A 20,686-nucleotide genomic window follows, 5' to 3' on the forward strand; every position below is an offset into this window, starting at 1 on the left:
TCCATATTGCATTTGTGCTCTAGTATTAGTATTTAATTTATGTATGAAAATCTTTCAGATTTATGCCAGTTTTGTTGATTTTATTTGCCAATTTCAATAAAAATACTCTCTGTTGCAGTCACACACATGTGTGTGTTTGTGTGTGTGTGTGTGTGTGTGTGTGTGTACGTGTGTGTGTATGAGATATAAAGTTCGTTCTACTTTGTGTTTATGCTCTAGGACCAGACCTTGATATAAATGTGGAAATTTTCAGATTTATACTGGATTTAGTAAATTTTTTTTTGACAAAAAAAGTGAAAAAAAATGTATTTTTTACACTTTCCCATTCATTTTCAATGTGGGGTCAATCTGACCCAGAGGGACTTAAACGGTAATTTTTTTTTTACACACCTTTAGAACAACCAAATCAAGCCCAGATTTTTTTGTGCATGTTTAGATAGATTATTTAGGAAAAGTCACAGAGTCTCATGGCCCTGAGATGAAGGGAACACTTTAAAAAAATGGAGGAAAAGTCCAGTGGGGTCAGCTGGACCCCAAGGGACGATTAAGGGTTAAGGATGTCACAGCTTTCAGACGCTCTCAACGCAATAGCTGCACATGCTCGTGGCTGATTAGCTCCGCCCACACAACACACCTCCAGCCGCTCGTTTTTTTCCGGAAAGACTTTCTTTTATAAATATGATAAAACTAAAGACTTTTCGGAGATATGAAGGATGGAGTACTACTCTATAGGTACTCAAGATTGAAATGAGATTGACAGAAACTGAGTGTTTCACCCCCCCTTTAAATATATCGTAGCTGATAAAACACTGATGAGAATATTGCTTCAGAATAAATTATATTTACACCAAATAATCATATCTTTTTCAGACAAGCAACTATTAGTGTTTCTCTTAAGGAGATTTACACACAACCTTATCAGAGCTATATAGGACTATTTGATGACCTGTCATGTTATACATTTCATGTAGACTTGATTTGGCTTTGTACAGTGGTCATTTACATATAGCCAACAACAAATGTCCAAAAAACAACATTTTGGCCAGTGAAATTGCTGAGTGGCTAGTAAATTTGGAACACCACTAGCCACAGTGGCTGGTTAGCAAAAAAAGTTAACGTCAAGCCCTGATCTGTTCTGTTGTTGGCTGAAATAAGTAGCAGCTCATTTGCATTTAAAGAAACAAAACACAAAAACTGTGCATTTTTGCATTTAGGGCATGCTATAATATGAGATCTGTATCCGTATTTCGAGCTGAAACTTCACAAACACATTCTGGGGGACACCTGAGACTTATATTACATCTTGTAAAAAGAGACATATTAGGTTCCCTTTAAGAAAGCATCACCAACAAAATCAGATTGCAAATAACTCTTCGGAAAGTCCTATGTTTGTGCTGACATGCTACACAAATACACAAGAGAACCTGCTGATTCAGATGATACTAGATTTATGATCCCAAAATCAACTTATAAAGAAGGTTTTACATTTTACACTCCCCTAAATATGACTATGTGCAGTTTAAAAGGTGAGTCAAATGGAGATTTGCATGACGCAGTCTAAAATCAGCAGATTTTCTTCACTCAGAGCTGAAGCCAGAACAAAATCAAATATTTTTCTTCCATAATTCCCTTCCCTCTCTGGTGAAGCCCCCGTAAGCTGACTCTCCTTGAGGATTTGTTAGAGACCCCTTTCCCTCCGAGATAAGATGAATATCAGGACCAAAACAACACCTCCGAGCACACGTTTTGCTTCAAAAGCAGGACTGGAAAAGCACTCATAACATAAAAATAATCAGACATCTTGTTACATGGCTTTCCTGTTCATTTGTCTGTGAACAGATGACCGCTCACATCTGCTTGGTTCTTTAAACCGAAGAATTGCCATTGAACCCGGGTATGATAGATTCTCAAGACAGGAAGGGGAGATAAGAGGATAATAGAAAGGGACTTTTTTGGGGAAAGAAAAAAAAAAAAACACACTAGAGAGAGCAGTGCAACATTAAAGGATGTTTTCGATGAGTGTTTCCAATTGATTACTGTGGAACAGCCAGCTAAGATTGGAGCGATGTTGAAAGAGTGTTTATGCTCTGCAATTGCCAGCGGATTTGAAAGCAAGAAAAGGTTCTGAGGAGCATGGATTCATTTTTATTTTAGCCAGGTGCCGGAGCCATGATAATCAGAGTTTACTGAACTGCTTTTTGGTGAGGATGATGAATAATAGAAAAGACAGTTTCACGTGTATGATAGTATGGATATAGATGTAGAAAGAAAGAGAGAGTCTATATAAGAATCTCAAATTTAGTCCAACATGATTATGAGATCTAACAAAGTCTATAAAAGATGGAGGAAGCTATCCGTTAGCGTTCCCGTTTGTCCTAATGCCAGTTGCTCGATCATTATGTTGAGTGGGGAGTATTTAGTCAGAATATGCAGATATTTTTGAATGGCGTCAATGCAAGAATTTTTTTTTTTTTTACTTTGACTAGGTAAGAATGCGTTAAATTAATCAAAATAGACAGTAAAAACACATTTACAATTTCTAACTAAAGTAAATGCTGTTCTGTCTATTGATCAAATAATCATTTCCATATAGCAGCACAACAATGCTTCAAAGAATCTTGAAAAAATTCAGCAGCACTGAAGAGAGCCCAAACCTATATTTCATGCGTCTCTACCATGTTTTGATCAAACATACATAATTACAGTAAGCTATTAAAATACAAGGGCTTATGGATATTAAACCAGCCTTAAAGTAAAGTCAGCATAAAACGGAAGTTGCAATGAATCTTTCTTCCCTGTTATGACGTATTTACGAGTGAAACAGCTTCTGGAACAAGAAGAGATGTAGGGCAAGGCTTGATATTGTCCATTTGGAATCGATTGGATGGGAGTGGTTTGCTATGGCTGTGATGTCATGTGATTGACAGGTTGTGCCGCTCTCGTACCAGTAAACGCAAAAAGAGAAAAGAGAAAAGAGAAGAGATGTCACTGCAAGAGGGAGGGGAAGTTATTTTACTTAAAGATTATGAGGGCATATGAATAAAATAAAAAAATTATGATGTGCACGGATAAATCATTTATTATTTTAAGTAAAAATATGAATAGACTACTTGCTTTGTGGCGCACTTCTGTTTTCAAATAGTACGGCTTGCTAGTTTCCGGTTATGTGTATATCGGTTATGTGCTGTAGCCAACTAGTTCACTAAACCCTACATGAAAGAAGATTTCAAAATCCAGACATTTTCAGGGACAGGAGAAGTGAAATTATGATAAATAAAATCAGAATTAACATTTATTTATTTGTATTAAATGTTTTAATACATTGAAAACCATTTAATTGGATGCAATTTGCATGTTTATGCCAAAATTCTTAATTAATATTCATTCAGACTATTTTAAAAGACTGGAATGGGCCCTTTTCATAGACTGTGATGACGCGATTCCACAGTTATCAACATCGCAAACCTTTTTCATATTTTAATTTATTATATATAAACGGTATTCCCTGGTGGCTGTGGCCTCTTTCAGCAGGACAATGCGCCCTGCCACAAAGAAAAAATGAATGGTTCAGGAATGGTTTGAGGAGCACAACAACGAGTTTGAGGGTTTGACTTGGCCTCCAAATTTCCCAGATCTCAATCCAATCGAGCATCTGTGAGATGTGCTGAACAAACAAGTCCGATTCATGGAGGTCCCACCTCGCAACTTACAGGACTTAACTACTTATGCTCTCGGACCTGTGGTGTCCCCCAAGGCTCTATTTTAGCTCCCATTTTATTTTCTCTTTATATGCTTCCACTTGGTTCTATCTTTCGAAAGTATGGTATTAGCTACCATTGTTATGCAGACGACACACAAATGTATTTCCCGTTGAAACATACGAATGGTTTAGACCCTGTGATTGCTTGCCATGGGGATATTAAAGCATGGATGTCCTTACATTTTTTAAGACCAAATTCCATTTTTTAAGACCAAATTGAGTAAAACGGAGGTGGTGGTTTTTACCCCATCTGATGCCCAAAAAATTCCAAACTTAAATCTGAATGTTTTAGCGCCCCATGTTAAGCCATATGTGAACATTTTTGGTGTTTTAGTTGATAGTGCTCTAAAGCTTGGTAAATTCAAGCTTTTATCAATTGCGAGTCCTGGTAAAAACAAAGTCCTTTCTCTCTTTTAATAACTTTGAAAGAGTTATCCATGCTTTTATCACAGCCCAGACAACATATAGGCCTACTTAAATGTTTATCACTATTAGCAGTGTTTTATGTAACTATTAAAGGGTTTCCAGTTAAATGACACCAACATTTTGTATTTAGACCACTGTATGTGGGTATGGGAAGCGTTTCAATTTGGGTCGGCCAAATCCAGGCAGAAATGGTTCCAGAGTAATTTAGTGTAAACAAGTTACTTTGTGCAAAACAAATGCCAAAGTGATGCAAGTCTCCAGAAAGTAGAGACTCTAAGCTTCCTAATGGTACCACATATGAGGTTAGATCTCCTCCACAGACATTTAAAATTTTAAGTATATACTTGATGATGTCATTCCGGACCCTGTACATATTGGTGCCAGATATTGGTACATATTGGTACCTTCAGGGGTCTAATGGAGTCCATTCCTCGGCAGGTCAGGGCTGTTTTGGCAGCAGAAGGGGGACCAACACAATATTAGGAAGGTGATCACAATGTTGTGCATGGTTGGTGTATATAGCCTATGACTAGTTATAATTTGTTTTATAATATCTCCCAAAAAAATTAATTAACACTCCTGCGTGAGGCTGATGGCAAACATGTAATTTTGACTGCTGTAATCAAGCTCTCTATATTTTTTCCCTCTTTTGGAATTTTCTTTTACTGTTGGAGCAAATGGGAATACAAAAATTAGAAGATGAGCACTAGGCTGCTGCAGGTTAGTAGGAAAATGTATTATTCAGAATGCACATTTGGATACGAAAATATATTTAATATATTTCAGCAGGTTCAATATAATTAATGCTAACACAGAGAACATGATTAGCTGTTTTAATACACTCACAGCCCTAAAACGTAGTATTAATCTGCATTCTCATGAGTAACTGTCTGTGTGTATAGATGCACTGAACACTGTTACCGGAAACACCCAAGCCGTAATTAGTAGAAAGCGGAAGTAGTTGTTGTACAAGTAGTCCATTATATATAAGTTTTAGAAACATAAATATTCAAGCCAAATGATACCAAAACATAACATTTGAAATTTAATTAGAACCACTTGATAATTTTTAGTAATGTTTGTAAAAGCAGGCTTTTTAATGAACACAGTCATCGTCTGAGAACCTGTAGGGGTTTCTGAAGTAGAAGTGAGTTTGTGGTTTTCATCCTCAGTCATTGCGAAACCGGGTGGGGAGCAGTTGTCTGGCAAGAGAGTAAGGATGTTTTTGCCAGGGAGGCAATCAGCGGACAGGTACACTTTCCACTTACATGACCTTGTGAGAAGCGAGGCCTCGGTGAGATCTGTTTTGAAGCCCCTGCCTGATTCCCTCAGCTTTAATAAAACATGTGCGAGCGCACCACAAGGAAGCTCTTTGAGTCGGGGATACTGTAAAAACCTTGTCTCTCAGAGAGATAACAGGGTAGCTCTGGCGTAGTGCTAATTGGCCATTGCATTCCTATATGCAAAGAATATTTATCACTTCTGACAGAGCTTGAGAGCATTTTTCTTTTTTTTCCACTTGAACAGTTTTGCCCTTTGCAAACTGTGAGTTTTATCAGCGTATTTGAAGATGCACAATGAGATAATGAGATTTGGAAACATGAGGAAATGTTGGCCGGTGTTCTTTTGGGGTAGGGTGTTCAAACTGCTTAACATGCACACACTGTTTAGACTAAATCAGAACCTTGACACACACACTCATTGCAGATAAAGGGGCCCGTGTGTCTCCGCTGCCAGACCCCCCTCAGCCAAAATGTTGTATTTGACCAAGCTATGAAATATTTCTCATGTGCTTTGCTCTGTTTAACAGCAACAATATGCAATTTTGTTACAGCATACAAAGTATTTTTCTCTCCATCCGTGTCACTTTGATGCCTGTTATTCTGCATCATTTGAATTGGAGAAGTGGCTTGCCCATGAACAAAAATGTTTGGCTAATACACTGGTTGCACTGTATGTTATTAATTCACTAAAAAGAATCAGCTCATAAGAGTTAAACATTTTAATTTGTTTGAAAATTGGACTACATTGTCAAAGTGTTGTCAAAAGTACAGAAGTCGGTACTGAAATTTTAGAAATGTGAGAAAATACCAGCATTTCCCTCTAGCATTTTGAGCGCTGTTGAACGGATTCCTAAACACCTCTGATTGGCCATTGTGTTCACAAGCTCAACATATATCTGATTTGCCATTGTGTTCACATACTTAACATATATGTCTGTGATTGGCCTCAATGATCAACACTTCAAAAACATGTTGTAAATAGACGTCTTTGATGCTCTTCACAGAGCGCTTACACACACAGGAGCGTTTGAAAGCAGGCGTCTATCAGTGGATCTGTCTATCAGTGGATATATTAGGAATCCGCTGATAGACTCCTGCTCGTGTGTATCTGTGTGAAGAGCGGCAAACACGTTCCGATATTTCCTCATTGGACTCGTGCTCAGATTGATATGGTAAAAAAAAAACATCATCGTTACGGTCAATTGCTGAGCTTTAGGAAGTCTCCAGAGCTGAAGTTCAGTTATGGTAATGAGTGTTTAACTTCCAACACACACTGCAAGCGGTAGACCAATCACAACAGACTGGGCCATATGGCCAATAAGAGCAGAGTAGGCTCATGGAAAGGAAGGATTTAGAGAGACTGATTCATCCGTTGAGTCATTTGAGAATCATTGAAAAATGTGGTGATGTGCAATGGATATTATGAGAAAATTAAACCTTTGATGCAAACATGTTGTGGAAGAATAAAATAAATATAAATGCCTGTAAAATAGCATAATAGGGGCACTTTAAAATTACTTTTGACAACACTACATTGTCTTGCTCTATGTGATTGATTCGCTTCTTTTTTTTATTTTAAATAACGCATTTTAAGGGTCATTTGTTCAGGGATCTTTCTCCAATTATTGTGCTGCATGTTTCTGAATCACCCAAAAGAACAGGCTCAAAAGATTCATGCTTTCAGGAATCAGACTACACTGGTCACACTGCATGTAATTTATGTATTTTTTTTATTTACCAAAGATAATTGGGGCTTAGGAGTCATTCATTAAAGAATCAGCCTACACTGGACAAAAAAAAAAAAAAAAAAAAGTATGTTAATAATTCACTAAAAAGAATGAGCTCATATGGGTCTTTTGATTTGGAAACATACTATACTGGTTGTGCAGCATGTTTTTGAATCACCAAAAAGAATAGTCAGTGTACATTATTGATTTACTAAAAAATAATTAGCTGATAAGAGTAATTTGTTTGGAAATTGGACTACACTATCATGCTGTATATTACTTATTCACTAAAACTAATCAGCTCATACGGGTCATTCAATTAGAAATCATACTACAGTAGTTGTGGGGCAGGTTTTTTTAATCACCAAAAGGAATAAAATATTCAAAATATTCAATTCATTTGGGAATAAGACTACACTGGTCACACTGTATGTTATTTATTCATTGTTATTAATTCACTAAAATGAATCAGTTAATAAGAGTAATTTGTTTGGAAATCAGACTACACTGGTCATGCTCTATGTTACTGATTAAAAATAAATCTGTTTTAAAATTATTAATTCAGGAATCGGGGTACCCTGCACGTTTAGTGCTGTACACCATATAAACAGAACAATGCAGTTATGATATTTTTACCACAGTTATGGTATTTTTTAAAGATGCAACTGAATTCAAACTTGAAATGTAAAAGATCATTCACATCAGCTTTAAGACATCTGAACCTGAGACAAAGGCACTAACATAAAAAGTTAAACAATCCTAAATAATATTTCCTTAAAATGTAGATAATTAAATATGATTCCAGTGTGACCAGTCTCAGCCTGTAGCATGACAATGACAAAGCCATCTCAAAAAGATTTTAAACTCTAGAAAATACTATCTTCTAAATTACAAGCAAGAGCTATTTCACACTGAACCACCCAAGACTTCTAACAATGGCTTATCCAGCAGTTCTCATTGGGTAAAATCTAATTAAACATGCTTCAAAGGACAAAAGCCTGACTACCATGAAGCTGCCAGTGCACATTGAAATGAAAAACGCTATTAGAGCACATGTTAGCTCTTATCAAAAAGTCAGGAAAGGTCATAATATGTCATGGTTTTCAAGCAGAGATGTGAAAAGAGGCTAATTTGGAGGACACATGCACAGCCAGGATCATATTTGATAAATGCGCTTGTCTTGATTATTTTCATATATGTCTTGCAAAATACCTTTATTAGAAGAATACATGTGCACTGACATTTTCAGGTCCAAAAGCTGAAGCAACCTGACAGTGTGTTGCCCGAGTAGACACATCTAAATATGTATTTTCACTTGAATCTGGTTTGTCTCTGTTTAATCAAGCATGCTGACCCTCGCTGTTCCCCTCTATCTGTGCCGACAGCCATGGACTCCGCTTCAGCAAAAGGGAATCAGTGTTCTGACATGGGCAAGGCTTGCAACCCATGCCTGGATGCCACAAAGGCCTGCAACCTCAATGACACCTGCAAGAAACAGCGCACTGCACTCATGGCCACCTGCATCCCTGCAACTCCCATTCAGCAAGCTCACGAACCCTGCAACCGAAAACGCTGCCACAGAGGTCTCAGGCAGTTCTTCGACCGCGTACAAACGGAATTCAGCTACCCGTTACTCTTCTGCTCCTGTCGGGATAAAGCGTGTGCCGAACGTCGACGGCAAACCATCATGCCTGCGTGCTCATATGAAGAGAAGACAAAGCCCAACTGCCTCGAGCTAAGGAGGACCTGCCGTTCAGATCCGCTCTGCAGGTAAGGTTATCCCGTCCGGGTCACGGCACCAGAAAAACAACAAATAGGGCTTCAACCAAACTATTTTGATAATCAATTAAACGTGTGCATGCTCCATCAACTCTAAAAGCCCTATATTACACACAGCGCAATGCGGCACCAGGCGCGACGCAAGTGTTTTTTGCTACTTACACAGTTATCCTTTTCACATCCTGTGCCAAGTTGTTTAAATAGCAAATGCATTTGCACCCATTTGTGCGCCAATGGGCATGCTGGTCTGAAACCGAGGTGTGTTCAGGCGCATTGTTGACACGTTGTTATTTTGAGGCAACTGAAAACGACTGTGCCATTGACTGAAATTATCTGAAACCTGGTCTAAAGTCAATGGTGCAAAATTTTTTGGTTATTATTTAAAGAACACGTAATATGTGCCTATAGGCGGGTGCACAATGCGCATACACTCTGCTTATTACACACACAAAGGCAGCAGCGCACAAACATTTTTAAATATGAAAAATTAAAGGATTAAAATGTAAAAGATTATTATTATGTACATACATATAACAATGCCTACATGTCATAATGGATAGTCATTGCATGTATCAGAAATAGCCTACCTATTTGCAGTAATGATGAACAAGCAGGCGTCATTGGACGAGCAGGTTTGTTTACTCGCTAGAGCAGGAGTTTTCAAAATGGGGTCTGGAGACCCCCAGGGGTCCTCCAGAAGGTTCTAAGGGGTCCCCAGAACATTTCAGAGAACAAAAAGACAAAACAAAACTGGATAAAGTCTACCGAACATTCTAACTTTTTCTCTCCTTTCTTGCCTTATACATACTTTCCAGAATCGTATATGTTTGCTTTATATCTTTCTAGTGAGTTTTTCTCACTATAGTCCCCTTTATCATGCTCACTGGGGTTGTAAGGCAGTATTCTTAACGCAGTAGGTAAACTGCTTACATACATTTATTGTGAAAGTTGCTTATCAAATTTTTTTTTTATTGAAAATGTTCTTCTTCAGGTTTATACATCCAATGGCCAATTTAAGTTTGGAAACAATGTGTATTTATAATGTCATACTTACTATTTATCTAACATTTTACAATGTTTTTTTCATACATAAAAATATATAGATGGATTTTTGGTAGGGGGGACCTTAATTGATTATCAAAATTGTTTGGTTGAAGCCCTAAAGGTTCATCATATTTGGGGGTCCTTGGCATCATAAAGTTTGAAAACGCGCTAAAGAAGCGTTCAGGTTTTCCGCTTGCAAATTCCGCCATGTTTATAGTGAATACGCTATGGTACAAGGGCAAGTGGTTTTTAAAGGGAAAGGGAATGGGAGATGAGACTCTGATTCGTTTATTGCACTTTATGCCCAAAACACACCCATGACTTATTAAGAGACCTTAGGGACAACCCTTTTAGACCATGCACCGGGCACACCGACCATTTTCCCATCATTAAACTAGCAAAAGTGGATTCAGACCATGCGCTTAGATCGTTAAAATAGGGCCCTAAGAATTCAGAGTCTCAGAGCCGTCCCCAGCTCTACCGTGCCCCACAGTTTTCCAGATGTAAATCTGTGGTGAAAAATTAAACTGCAGCACACTCTAATTGAGAGCCATTGGGACAGATTTCAGACTGTCCCACTTATTTTCATGTTACCTTACGTAAACCTAGCTTCAGACCAAGTCACCAAGGCGATATGAATATGTGTATATTATTCTGCATCAGGTCAGTAACTAGTTGGCATGTCTGTTCTTCCTATGTGGAGTAGGGTATCACATTTATGAAAGTACAAATCCTTTAGTTTAAACATGCTCATGTAAATAACCTTTATGTAGTTCTGTTGTGGTTGTTTGGTTTGATTTGAAAATAGACATGACTTTCTTTTCCTCAAAGGAATTCCTCCACAACTTGTAATATTCTAAAACAAAAATTGGAGGCAATAATTGCTACATTAAGGCAATTCTATGTGTGTGTCGTGTGTACTTAAAGCCTGTCAATCAACATAAGAGCAGCACTCTCGGGCTAAATAACACAAGGACACTAGACCTCTGACAAATATGAATTAGAATATAAAGCTTCCAAAATGTTTATCATAAACTAGCGCTAAGACCCAGAATCTGCCGTACCTAAAATTATGGCCAGGAGCCGCTACTGCCCACTACACTATAAATAGAAGCTGAAGCTGCAGTTGAAATTGGTCACTTGTTCACACAATTACTAATTTCAATATGGCGAATGTCACATAATGCACTTGTTCACACAATTACTAATTTCAATATGGCGAATGTCACATAATGCACTATTTAGGGCATAGGGAACAATTCAGACAGTGTAAATAAGTTTTAGTTATAGCGCCAGGTCGCATTGATCACTATGCCATTTCATGTTGAACTTTTATTGGCTAGTCAGTAGACGTAGGTCATAGAAGCAAACACACTGTCAGATGATCATGCTAAATTTATGACACTGTCAGAAAATTATCGCAGGCTATCTTTGGTCGCAAGACCATGACAACGGCCGTCTTTGAACCACTCTCACTGTACGTGGGACCCCCGTTTAGGAGCCATGACCACAGAAATAACCACGATTGAAATCATACAATGTGTACCGAGCATTAAAGCGATATGGAGGAAATTAGGAGAAGAAACAGTTAGACAGACTCTGCATTAGAAACAATACTGACGAGTAGAATAGATAACACCGGTGCCGTGCAGCAACATAAATGACACACTTTTCAAACTACACATCCTCAGCATAATAATGTGCATCGTTTTGCTTTAGTAACAGTTTCATATTAAATCTAAAAGAGGAATCTATTAGACTGGTTGTCATAAGCGGCTTTGCCGAGCTGTGATATAAACAATAATCTATTTGCTATTTTAACTCTTTCCCTGCCATTGATGAAATTTTCCGGCTTTCCGTGGCACTATTTCACATCTTCTGAAAGAATTCTGAATCTCCGGATCAAAACCCATGCGAAGAAGATGCAGAAACAATCAATATTGTATGTAATCATAGGCATATGTAAAATAACGCGATCACCAACATTAATTAAGCATTTAAATTTAAATGTCTAATGTTACCTAATTAAATGTCGGCCCAGGACGAGCTATAGGACTTTGTTAGCATTAGGGGAGTTTTTTTGACAATAACATGATTTTCTCAGTTAGCCTAGAAATCTAGACGCTCCCTAGCGGTAGCAAATGCAATTTGCAGCCAGGGTCGTCTAGCAACTCTCTGTAGACTTGCGAGCTTGAAAAACCAAACTCTAGTCAGGCCAATCACAACGTGTATAGAGTCGGTGGGCGGGCAGAGCTTGTAATGACGGCAGAGTTGTGACGGTTCTGCGTGAAATCCCTGCTACTTCCCAGCTAACAAAGAACGACACTGAAGTCTTAAAAAAGGAAGATGTGTTCTGAGTTTTGCCGACTGGATACAGTAAAAGTTTAATCTACCAACTAGCGCCGCTGGTGAGAAAATGCACGTGACTCAGCCACAACCCTTGTGATTGTTGTCACCACTAATAGCGATCTGGTTGATTGTAGTGCTATCCTATTGCGTGCAGAGGGAATTTGAAAGACAACCATTTATCCCGCCTCTCGGATTGAGCCCTGCCAATGGTGTGCTCCCAGACCCAACATCTTGATGTGGGTCTGGCTTGTCAGGCTAACAAAATGTTGCTTTTTTTTATGAAACTTACCCACATTCAAGTGTTGATAAAAAAGAATGCATGAAGCTAGAATAAAACATGAATCATTTTCTGTTTAAAAGCAGAGGCTCTGTTCTTTCTTTTATATATTGCATGTTCAGATATTCATACAATAACATATTCTGGGGGCCATGAACATTTTGTGGAAATTATCAAAAACGCTGCAGTGGCTGGCAACTTAAAAAAAAAAAAAAAAACACTGGCAGGGAATGAGTTAAAAAAGGGGAGGAGCTGCTCGATATATCCTCCTATTTATTTTTATTATTGACTATTATTGAGTAGTTGTTGGACGGATGGCGGAAACAGAAAGAGTTTGGATGAGAAGGTGATCCATACTCAACAACACAGATACAAACATTGGATCAGCAGAAGATCCATATGCTCAAAAACATTGTAGATATTGAATCAGTAGGTGGTTAAAAAGCAATTCCCTCCAGATATAACCAATATGTAATCTATATGGCCAAGGACACACAACCTATTAGAAGTACATTATTGACCCAGTCGCTCATGCTGACGGACAGTCAGTAACAGAACGGCATTGACTACAAGGTTTGATCAGTATACAGTGTATCCAAGCATGCAATGTCTTGACCCTGTCTTATCACTTAATGTCTTAACATCAGAAGAACAAAAATCACTGATCGATCACACAACCAGTGAACACTTGTGGTCTATTAGCAACATTTAGAATAGATGTTTTATTGAGTGGGGAGTGTTAATTAACCTAGCATAGTGAACTATGAGAAAATCGATTGGCTGTGTGTCAAATGAACCGTTCTCTTTTAAGCCTGCGCCCTCTCCCCCTAGTTCATGTGTCATTCATCAATGCTCACCTGGGACTACAAGAGATTGCCTGACTACAAACCTGTCTTTGAAAGGCATTGAAAGAAAAAGCAACTCTAGAAGCTTCTTGCTCATGCTTAAAAGGAAGTCACAAAACACTATTTAACTGAATTGCAAGCCTGCCCTGCACCACTTCACAGACGAGACCAAAGAATTTTAGATTGACACTATACAATTATTTTATTTAACAACAACATCAGCCCATTCCATCTGTGTGTCATTCGCCATTACGCCATTTCAACGTCATTGCACACGCTCAAAAATGTATTTTCAAACGACGATTAAAAAAAAAGATTTATCCCACCCACCCCTCTCAATCCGATTGAAATTCCGATTGAGGTGTTTACTTGGCGTATTTTCATTCGGATTGGACTTTTAAAACAATTTTATTGTAATACAATGCTGTAAACGAACCTACTGTTGTGAATGAAATGGGATTTATTTCTTTATAAAACACTACGGTTTTATTCCTGTTATGTAGATGACTAACTTTTAAAACAAATTAATGTACTTGTAATGTTTTTGTAAAGTAGACACTTAAGGAAGTAACCTATTTCTATAAAAGAGTATATAAGACTTTCATAAGTATGATCTGCTCTAGCTTCCTACAGTCAAACTTTATGAAAATGATTTTCACAATGTCACGAAAATTGCATGATGCAACATAACAGGAGAGAAAACAAAGAGCCAAAGCTAGCCATTGCTTGAGTTATAACTTACATGAGGATACAGTAATTATATTTTGATGGTTTCATATAGACTAATGTAATTTATCAAACAGGATGTAATGTTTTAGAGTGACACACTAAATCTATAACTAATGCTTCAAAACATTAGCAAATTCATTTAGCAAAATTCACTTATGCCATGAGAATATTCAAGTCAAAATTCCCCATTTCAAACTTTAAAAGCATTCCAAAGTATTCCAGTCAATCATCAGCCCAGTCAAACGTAAAAACAAACAAACAAAAAAATATGGATCCATGACTCACCCAGACAATTTTGCCATCTTGGAAATGGCAATTTGATGTCATGCAATCAGAGTTGTTTGATCTTTCTTGACTTCACAAGCTGGATATTCAATAAATCTCAGTAAGAGGTGGAAAACACAGATTTAACGGTTGTTTCCCACAAACATGTCACTTCCTGGGTGATGATGTCATTGGAAAACTTGATTTTATCAGTTAAAGGGATATTACAAAAAGCAGGATGAAAAATTATATGGAATGCATTACCTATTAAACAATATTGTAAAAGATAAAAAGTCCTGAAATTTAAATATAATTTTATTAAGACATATTATTCGGAGATATAAAGTGACAACTAATATTTGTATATGAATTGTATGTAAGTAGTCCATATTCTCACCATATCATACTATACAGTATGTGCCATAAAAGCCTGATGTATCATACATTATGATAGAAAACATGTTTTCTAAAGCGTCAATAAACTGTTTAGTTAAAAATATTATGTCATGTTTCAGGCTTTACAGGATTAAATAACTGTTATATGGTGTTACAATAAAAATAATATGATATATAAACTGTGAGGAAAATGTGTTCGAGCTTGACATTTTATCCATCCTGAATATAACAAGCTTGGTGCATCCTTAACTCCTGCTCCTATGAATGGCCAATGGGCTCCAGACCCTTTGTCCTCAAACACTGTATGATGTGTGAACTGAGAGAAAAGTGAGGGCTCCCACCAGGCCGACCTGAGGACTTTGGCTGCCCTTTCTATCTGTCATAGCCTCCAGAAATCACCTTGCCTTTTACATAGCAGGAGACTGGAGGACATCCAACAACAGAACTGACTCAGTGAAGTGGCCAGGCTGAGAGATGCAGTAAACAGACACACTCATATTGTTATCCCTGACTTGAATAACTTCCCGAGACCGTGCCATTCATGTTGTCCTCTGTAAAGGGCATTTCATTTGTAATCTTACATCATCTTAAAGGGGACAACCTGGGCTTTTCATAGATACCAAATGTTGTGGTTAGCATAATGTAGCGTAATCTAATCTACCCACTCTACTTACTTGCTTACCAAAATATAGTTTGTTTTCAAATCAGGATATGATTTTACAAGAAAGACATAGTTTCATGTCTTCTTTATATAATAATTTTTGCTGGGTCTCAGAAGGATAAACTATTTTTATGTTCGCAAGTAAATGTGAAGTGTAATTTGATTTAGCTAGATTTGCTAGAATGTTTAATGGTGCATTTCTGATACATTTAAAATATTCTTTGATGCTTTTCCATCTCATACCTGAACAAAAATAAGATTAATTTGAGCTTTTGACAGTGTCCAAAAGCATTGAGTATAAGCTACCATACAGATGAAGCTTTGGCTTGAGTTTAAATGTCGAAAAAGCCTTTCGTAGACTCATATTTGAGTCAGGTGACATGGATATTAGATTCAGTGTGCCTGCAGGAGTTGTGTAAATGATTCATGGTCTTGTTGCTTAGACTTCATGGTCATGGTCCTGAATCCCACTGGACCTCCGGACTTCTCAGAAGATGCTAATTTAACCACACAAGCGTAAAAATATGCACACACATGCACTCAGAGGAAATAAATCACATTAAAAGTAGGTACAAAAAGTTTAAAATGTAAACATCAGTCATAATGCTTCTCTTTTATTTAACAGCTGAAGTCTGAAACACCAGAATGAAGAACTCTATTTTATTGCCAAATAAGCCCACCAAGAACGTGTATCATTGATCAGTGTCATGGAATAATGAAGTCACACTTTTTGTGAAAAAAACAAAAAACAAAACATCTGTGATTAATAGGTTTTTTAGGACATAGATGAAATATCTAAAACCTCTACAGTGACACTGAATTATTGTTAGAGTGCAGTCAGGATTATCACAAGGGGATGTTCAGAAACGTAGGGTGCTTTCATCGCCTGCTCCGAACCTAGTTTGATTTCCCCCTGCCCCTGCTGGACTGTGTTCACATTATATTATTTGGGACTGAACCGCGGTGCATTTGCGTCATCAAAGCAGCAGCTGTTTACCCCGTTGCTTGGAAACAACGACACAGGAGTTGCTTACCTCACTTTTATCTTTTGGTTTATGAACGTATGGTTTTGTTTTCAAAGCATCAGCGTCTATATGCCACGAATGTACTGCAAATGTCCAAAGAACGCGGCAGTCCATTTCTGCTGAAGGCGTGCAGTAATTAGACATTCTCTATGCTTGCAGTGGATCTGTCTGGAAAGTGAGTGAGAACACACAAACACCAACATTTCTAGTGTGAAAGCACTCTTAGGGCGTGTTCACACTTGGCAGGTTTGGTTCGATTAAAGGGGTCATGAACTGAGAAATAAAATTTTCCGCGAGCATTTGACAAGGAATAGATGTCATCATGTTATAAGAATACTATACGTTTTAGAACTGAAAACGTCCTTGTTAGTCCAAAAACAGTTTTTATTGTAACCAAGCCCATATAAGAACTCACTGTGGAATGCGCCAATCTATGAAGGTGAAAGACCGCCTCTGCAGATGAAAATCAAAGCCGACTTCGTCATTGTAACTTTGGCCCCGCCCTCTGGCGTGTTAGTGAGATGACAAGGAGAGAAGAGCAATACACGATGGACTACAAATAACATTACCTTCCAAAGGATCCTAATGCTAGGAACGTGGTTAAATATTTTCAACAACGTGAAGGTCTTAGTTGAGCATTATTTATTTGTATTCAGTACATTTCACGGTGGATTCTTTGTTAAATCAGTCGCAATTTCCGCGCAGGCTTTGCAAACAGACTTTTACGATATGGACTCAAAACAGTGACTAAATGGTCAACTTCACATTGGTTCTCTTAGGATATAAAATAATCTGTTATTTAAACTCTGATTAAATTATATATAGAAAGTGATCAAAGAAAGCTCCCTTTGCAATTGCTGGAGCTTTCAAACAAATAGCACAAGTTTATCAGAGTCGTGCCAAAACTCTTGAAATAATCAACAAATCTCTTCTAATCAACACTTTTCACTTTTATTTTCATAAAATACCTTTTTTTCCCCCTCTAAATTATGATGTAAGAATCTTACTAACATTATAAGTGCAGCACTGGAAACATTTTAAATATAAGTTGCCCATCACAGTTCGGTACAGCCATCAGAACCGTGTCTCCTTGCAGCAGATCTTCGTTTCTAGCTACAGTTTTGACTCATTTACACATTTTATAAGTTCTTCCTGAGTTGTCAGCTCCATCATATACAGTACCAAGCACATTTAGCCAAGCACACAGCATTGTTTTGGATGTTTGACAAGTTCTGTCCCAAAATATACGTCATTAAAGCCGATGACAGTGTGAACACTAAGTAAACCAGGACTAAATTAATCGTTTTCTTTTTGGGTCCAAAACAACCAAGAGAACCGAACTACAAGTGTGAACAAACCCTTAATGGATATTAAAAAAAACGTTAGAAAGTACATGCTAAAGTTGAAGTACATTGACAGGATCTGTCCAAATGAAGTGTAAAAAGATAGAGACAAGCCTTAAAATTACCATACTGAAATTTTTGGCCTTGATAGTTTGCTTGTGCTGTTTATTGTTTATTGTTTGTGGATATCCATGATGGACTGAGGCCAGAGTATGAAGAGGACTGGCACCCAAACCATCTGTTCCTAAACCATCAGTGATAAACACTCCAATTAGGAAATGACTGGGCTGCAGTGATGCTGAGGAATTAAAAAAAAACATCTTAAAGGTATACTTAGTAATTTTGTGAAGGTCAAAAAAAGAGAAGTTTTGCACTTAAAAAAAGGTTAATATTAAAGAGAAATAGAAATGAAAGAATATAAATGTTCTCTTATATTCAATCCACCAGACAGATGAGACAATATTAATTAAAAAAAACGAACAGCTTTAGACGTCATCATCCAGGCCACTAGATGTCAGTATAAAGACCAAAATCACTGGGCAAACGAAAATGCAGTTAAATTACTGTAGTGAGATTTTTTTTTTTTAAAGATAATAACAATTAATAAGTGTTTTTTTAATACATGCCAATATTATACGTGCCGACATATAGCGCCATTGCGCTTGGGAGACCCGGGTTCGTGTCTCGGCTTGTGGACCTTTCCCAATCCCATCCCCACTCTCTCTCCACCTTGCTTCCTGTCCACTCTACTACTATCCTGGCAAAATCTGAAAAAAAAAAATTTCGTAAAAAGATATGTAATTATTTAATTAATATTTTGTCAGAACCTCTACTAAATTGCATTATTTTATGTAGTTGTCTGTTCAGAATCGTGGGAGAATCATGATCTCTATTTAAAAAAACAACAACAAAAAAACATGAAATCTCAGTTTATCCTGAAGCGTGCAGCTTTAGAATAAACCATTCATTTTTATAGAGCTAACTATTTTGATTATCAGTTGTTTGACTTACACGTGTCTACACCGGACACGACCATTGATGTGTTGCTCCGCAACAGAAGCTGTCTACACTGGTTTCAAAGAGAATTTAAAAGCCAAACCCTGTAATTATTTTTCTGTAACCCTTGTTCATCATCTGCAAGTCACCACTGCTCTCACTAACTCTAGTTACAGAATGATTGGATGATTTCTGCACAGGATGTTTGGCTATGAGAGGATAACATCCGTTTAGAGATGTCCCTAAATGACATAGCGGACTCACGATGTCTCCTGGGGGGAGTGGGTAACGTTAATGCTGATGATGAAGGTTTAACACTCCAGCCCTGCAAACCTGTTACCAGGGGCATTCATTTACACATCTCCCACCCTTCTGCTTCCTTGAGCCAGCCAGAATGTAATTAACAATGTAAATCATCAGCTCTACTGAGGGATTCATTCATTTAGGCAAGCATCGTTATTATATTCCTGGTTTAATAGAAAAACAAGGCAGTCCGTGTTCATCTTTCCTGCTTTGCCATTAAAAAAAAAAAACCCTCAAACCTCATCTTACAACCGCATTATGAATCTCAATATGTAGGAATGTTCCTCAGACCCAATACAGCTTTGTCATTTTTGAGGACATATTTGTTATTTTCTATGATAATACTCCCACATGTCCTTAAAAATGTAGGTGTACATATTTAAAGAGTGTTGTGATTTCAACTGGCAGCCCAATGTCAAGTGGATCTTTGAAAACGTTAATCTAACCAAGTAATGTTTCAAACAAGTTAAAGGAGATTTTTGTCATTTTTGGATGTTAAAATGGTCTTCTTTCCTAGCCATTTGTTGAAAAAAACTACAAGTAATTTGAAAAATTAATTCCCACCAAAAAACAAAACAAAACATGATTTTAACATAGCTTCCTTTGAGTTTGACCCAGCGACAGCTCAACCAATAGTGTGAGTTTGGGGGCAGGGTTATCTGTGTGGTTGACCAATAGCAGATGGGGTACTGTTTTTTGGAAACATGTCTGAAAACAATCATTGTTTTATGTTTAGTGGCTTAGAAATGACACACTCCAACTGGTTTCAAAATCAAATTCAAATAAATGAAATATGAAATACCTAAATACACAGGACTTCACGATAGGAAAGTATTTAAGGGTCAGATGCAATAGAAAGAACTCCTTTTTTCACATTTGCTTTTTTCAAGTGTATTTTCTGGCATGTATACAAGCTTTACACTGTCTGCTTCAGGACATGACTGTCTAAGTTCAAGGGGTTGAATCGTGATGGTATAACTGATAGAATATTCATGATCTCTGCAGAGAACTTTAAGTAAGTGAGGTAACATGGTGAATTCACTTGAAACTTTTCTCCAGTGGCCTTAAAATGACTTAAACAGGTGTTAGGTTTAAAATCATGCTGTTTTAAAGAATACGATTCTAAGAAAAAATGGAGGGAAGTCAAGGGGAGTAACATTTTGTTTCAAATATTTGTGTGGGTGTTTTTTCAAACTTTCAAACTTTAATTTCCATAGTCAATACAAATTTTGTATGTTTTTGAAGACATTTATTTGGTCAAATAAAAACTGTGATATAGTGAAATATTATTAAAATATTCAAATAACTAACTATTTTAATATTTAAAAATGTTTATGTTAAGTGATAAATATTTAACGTATTCCTGTGATGTCAAAGCTGAATAATTAGCATCATTATTCCAGTCTCCGTGTTACATGGTCCTTCAAAAATATTTCTAAAATGTGCTGCTCAAGAAACATTTTTTATCATTATTAATAT

At 37.2% G+C, this 20,686-nt stretch overlaps 1 protein-coding gene across 3 annotated transcripts in view; it reads left to right on the plus strand.

Moving 5' to 3' along the window:
- The window catches only part of gfra2b (GDNF family receptor alpha 2b), a 111,762-nt gene that overhangs the window by 38,925 nt on the left and 52,151 nt on the right, over positions 1-20,686 (plus strand). For all 3 annotated transcript variants that reach the window (XM_079804662.1, XM_079804660.1, XM_079804661.1), the window contains exon 4: positions 8,582-8,966. In XM_079804662.1, the coding sequence (XP_079660788.1) occupies positions 8,582-8,966 (385 nt within the window). The remainder of the gene's footprint in view (positions 1-8,581; positions 8,967-20,686) is intronic.

The sequence above is a fragment of the Gobio gobio genome (genome assembly GCF_949357685.1).
Source record: "Gobio gobio genome assembly, chromosome: 22".
In the NCBI taxonomy this organism is placed as follows: Eukaryota; Metazoa; Chordata; class Actinopteri; order Cypriniformes; family Gobionidae; genus Gobio; species Gobio gobio.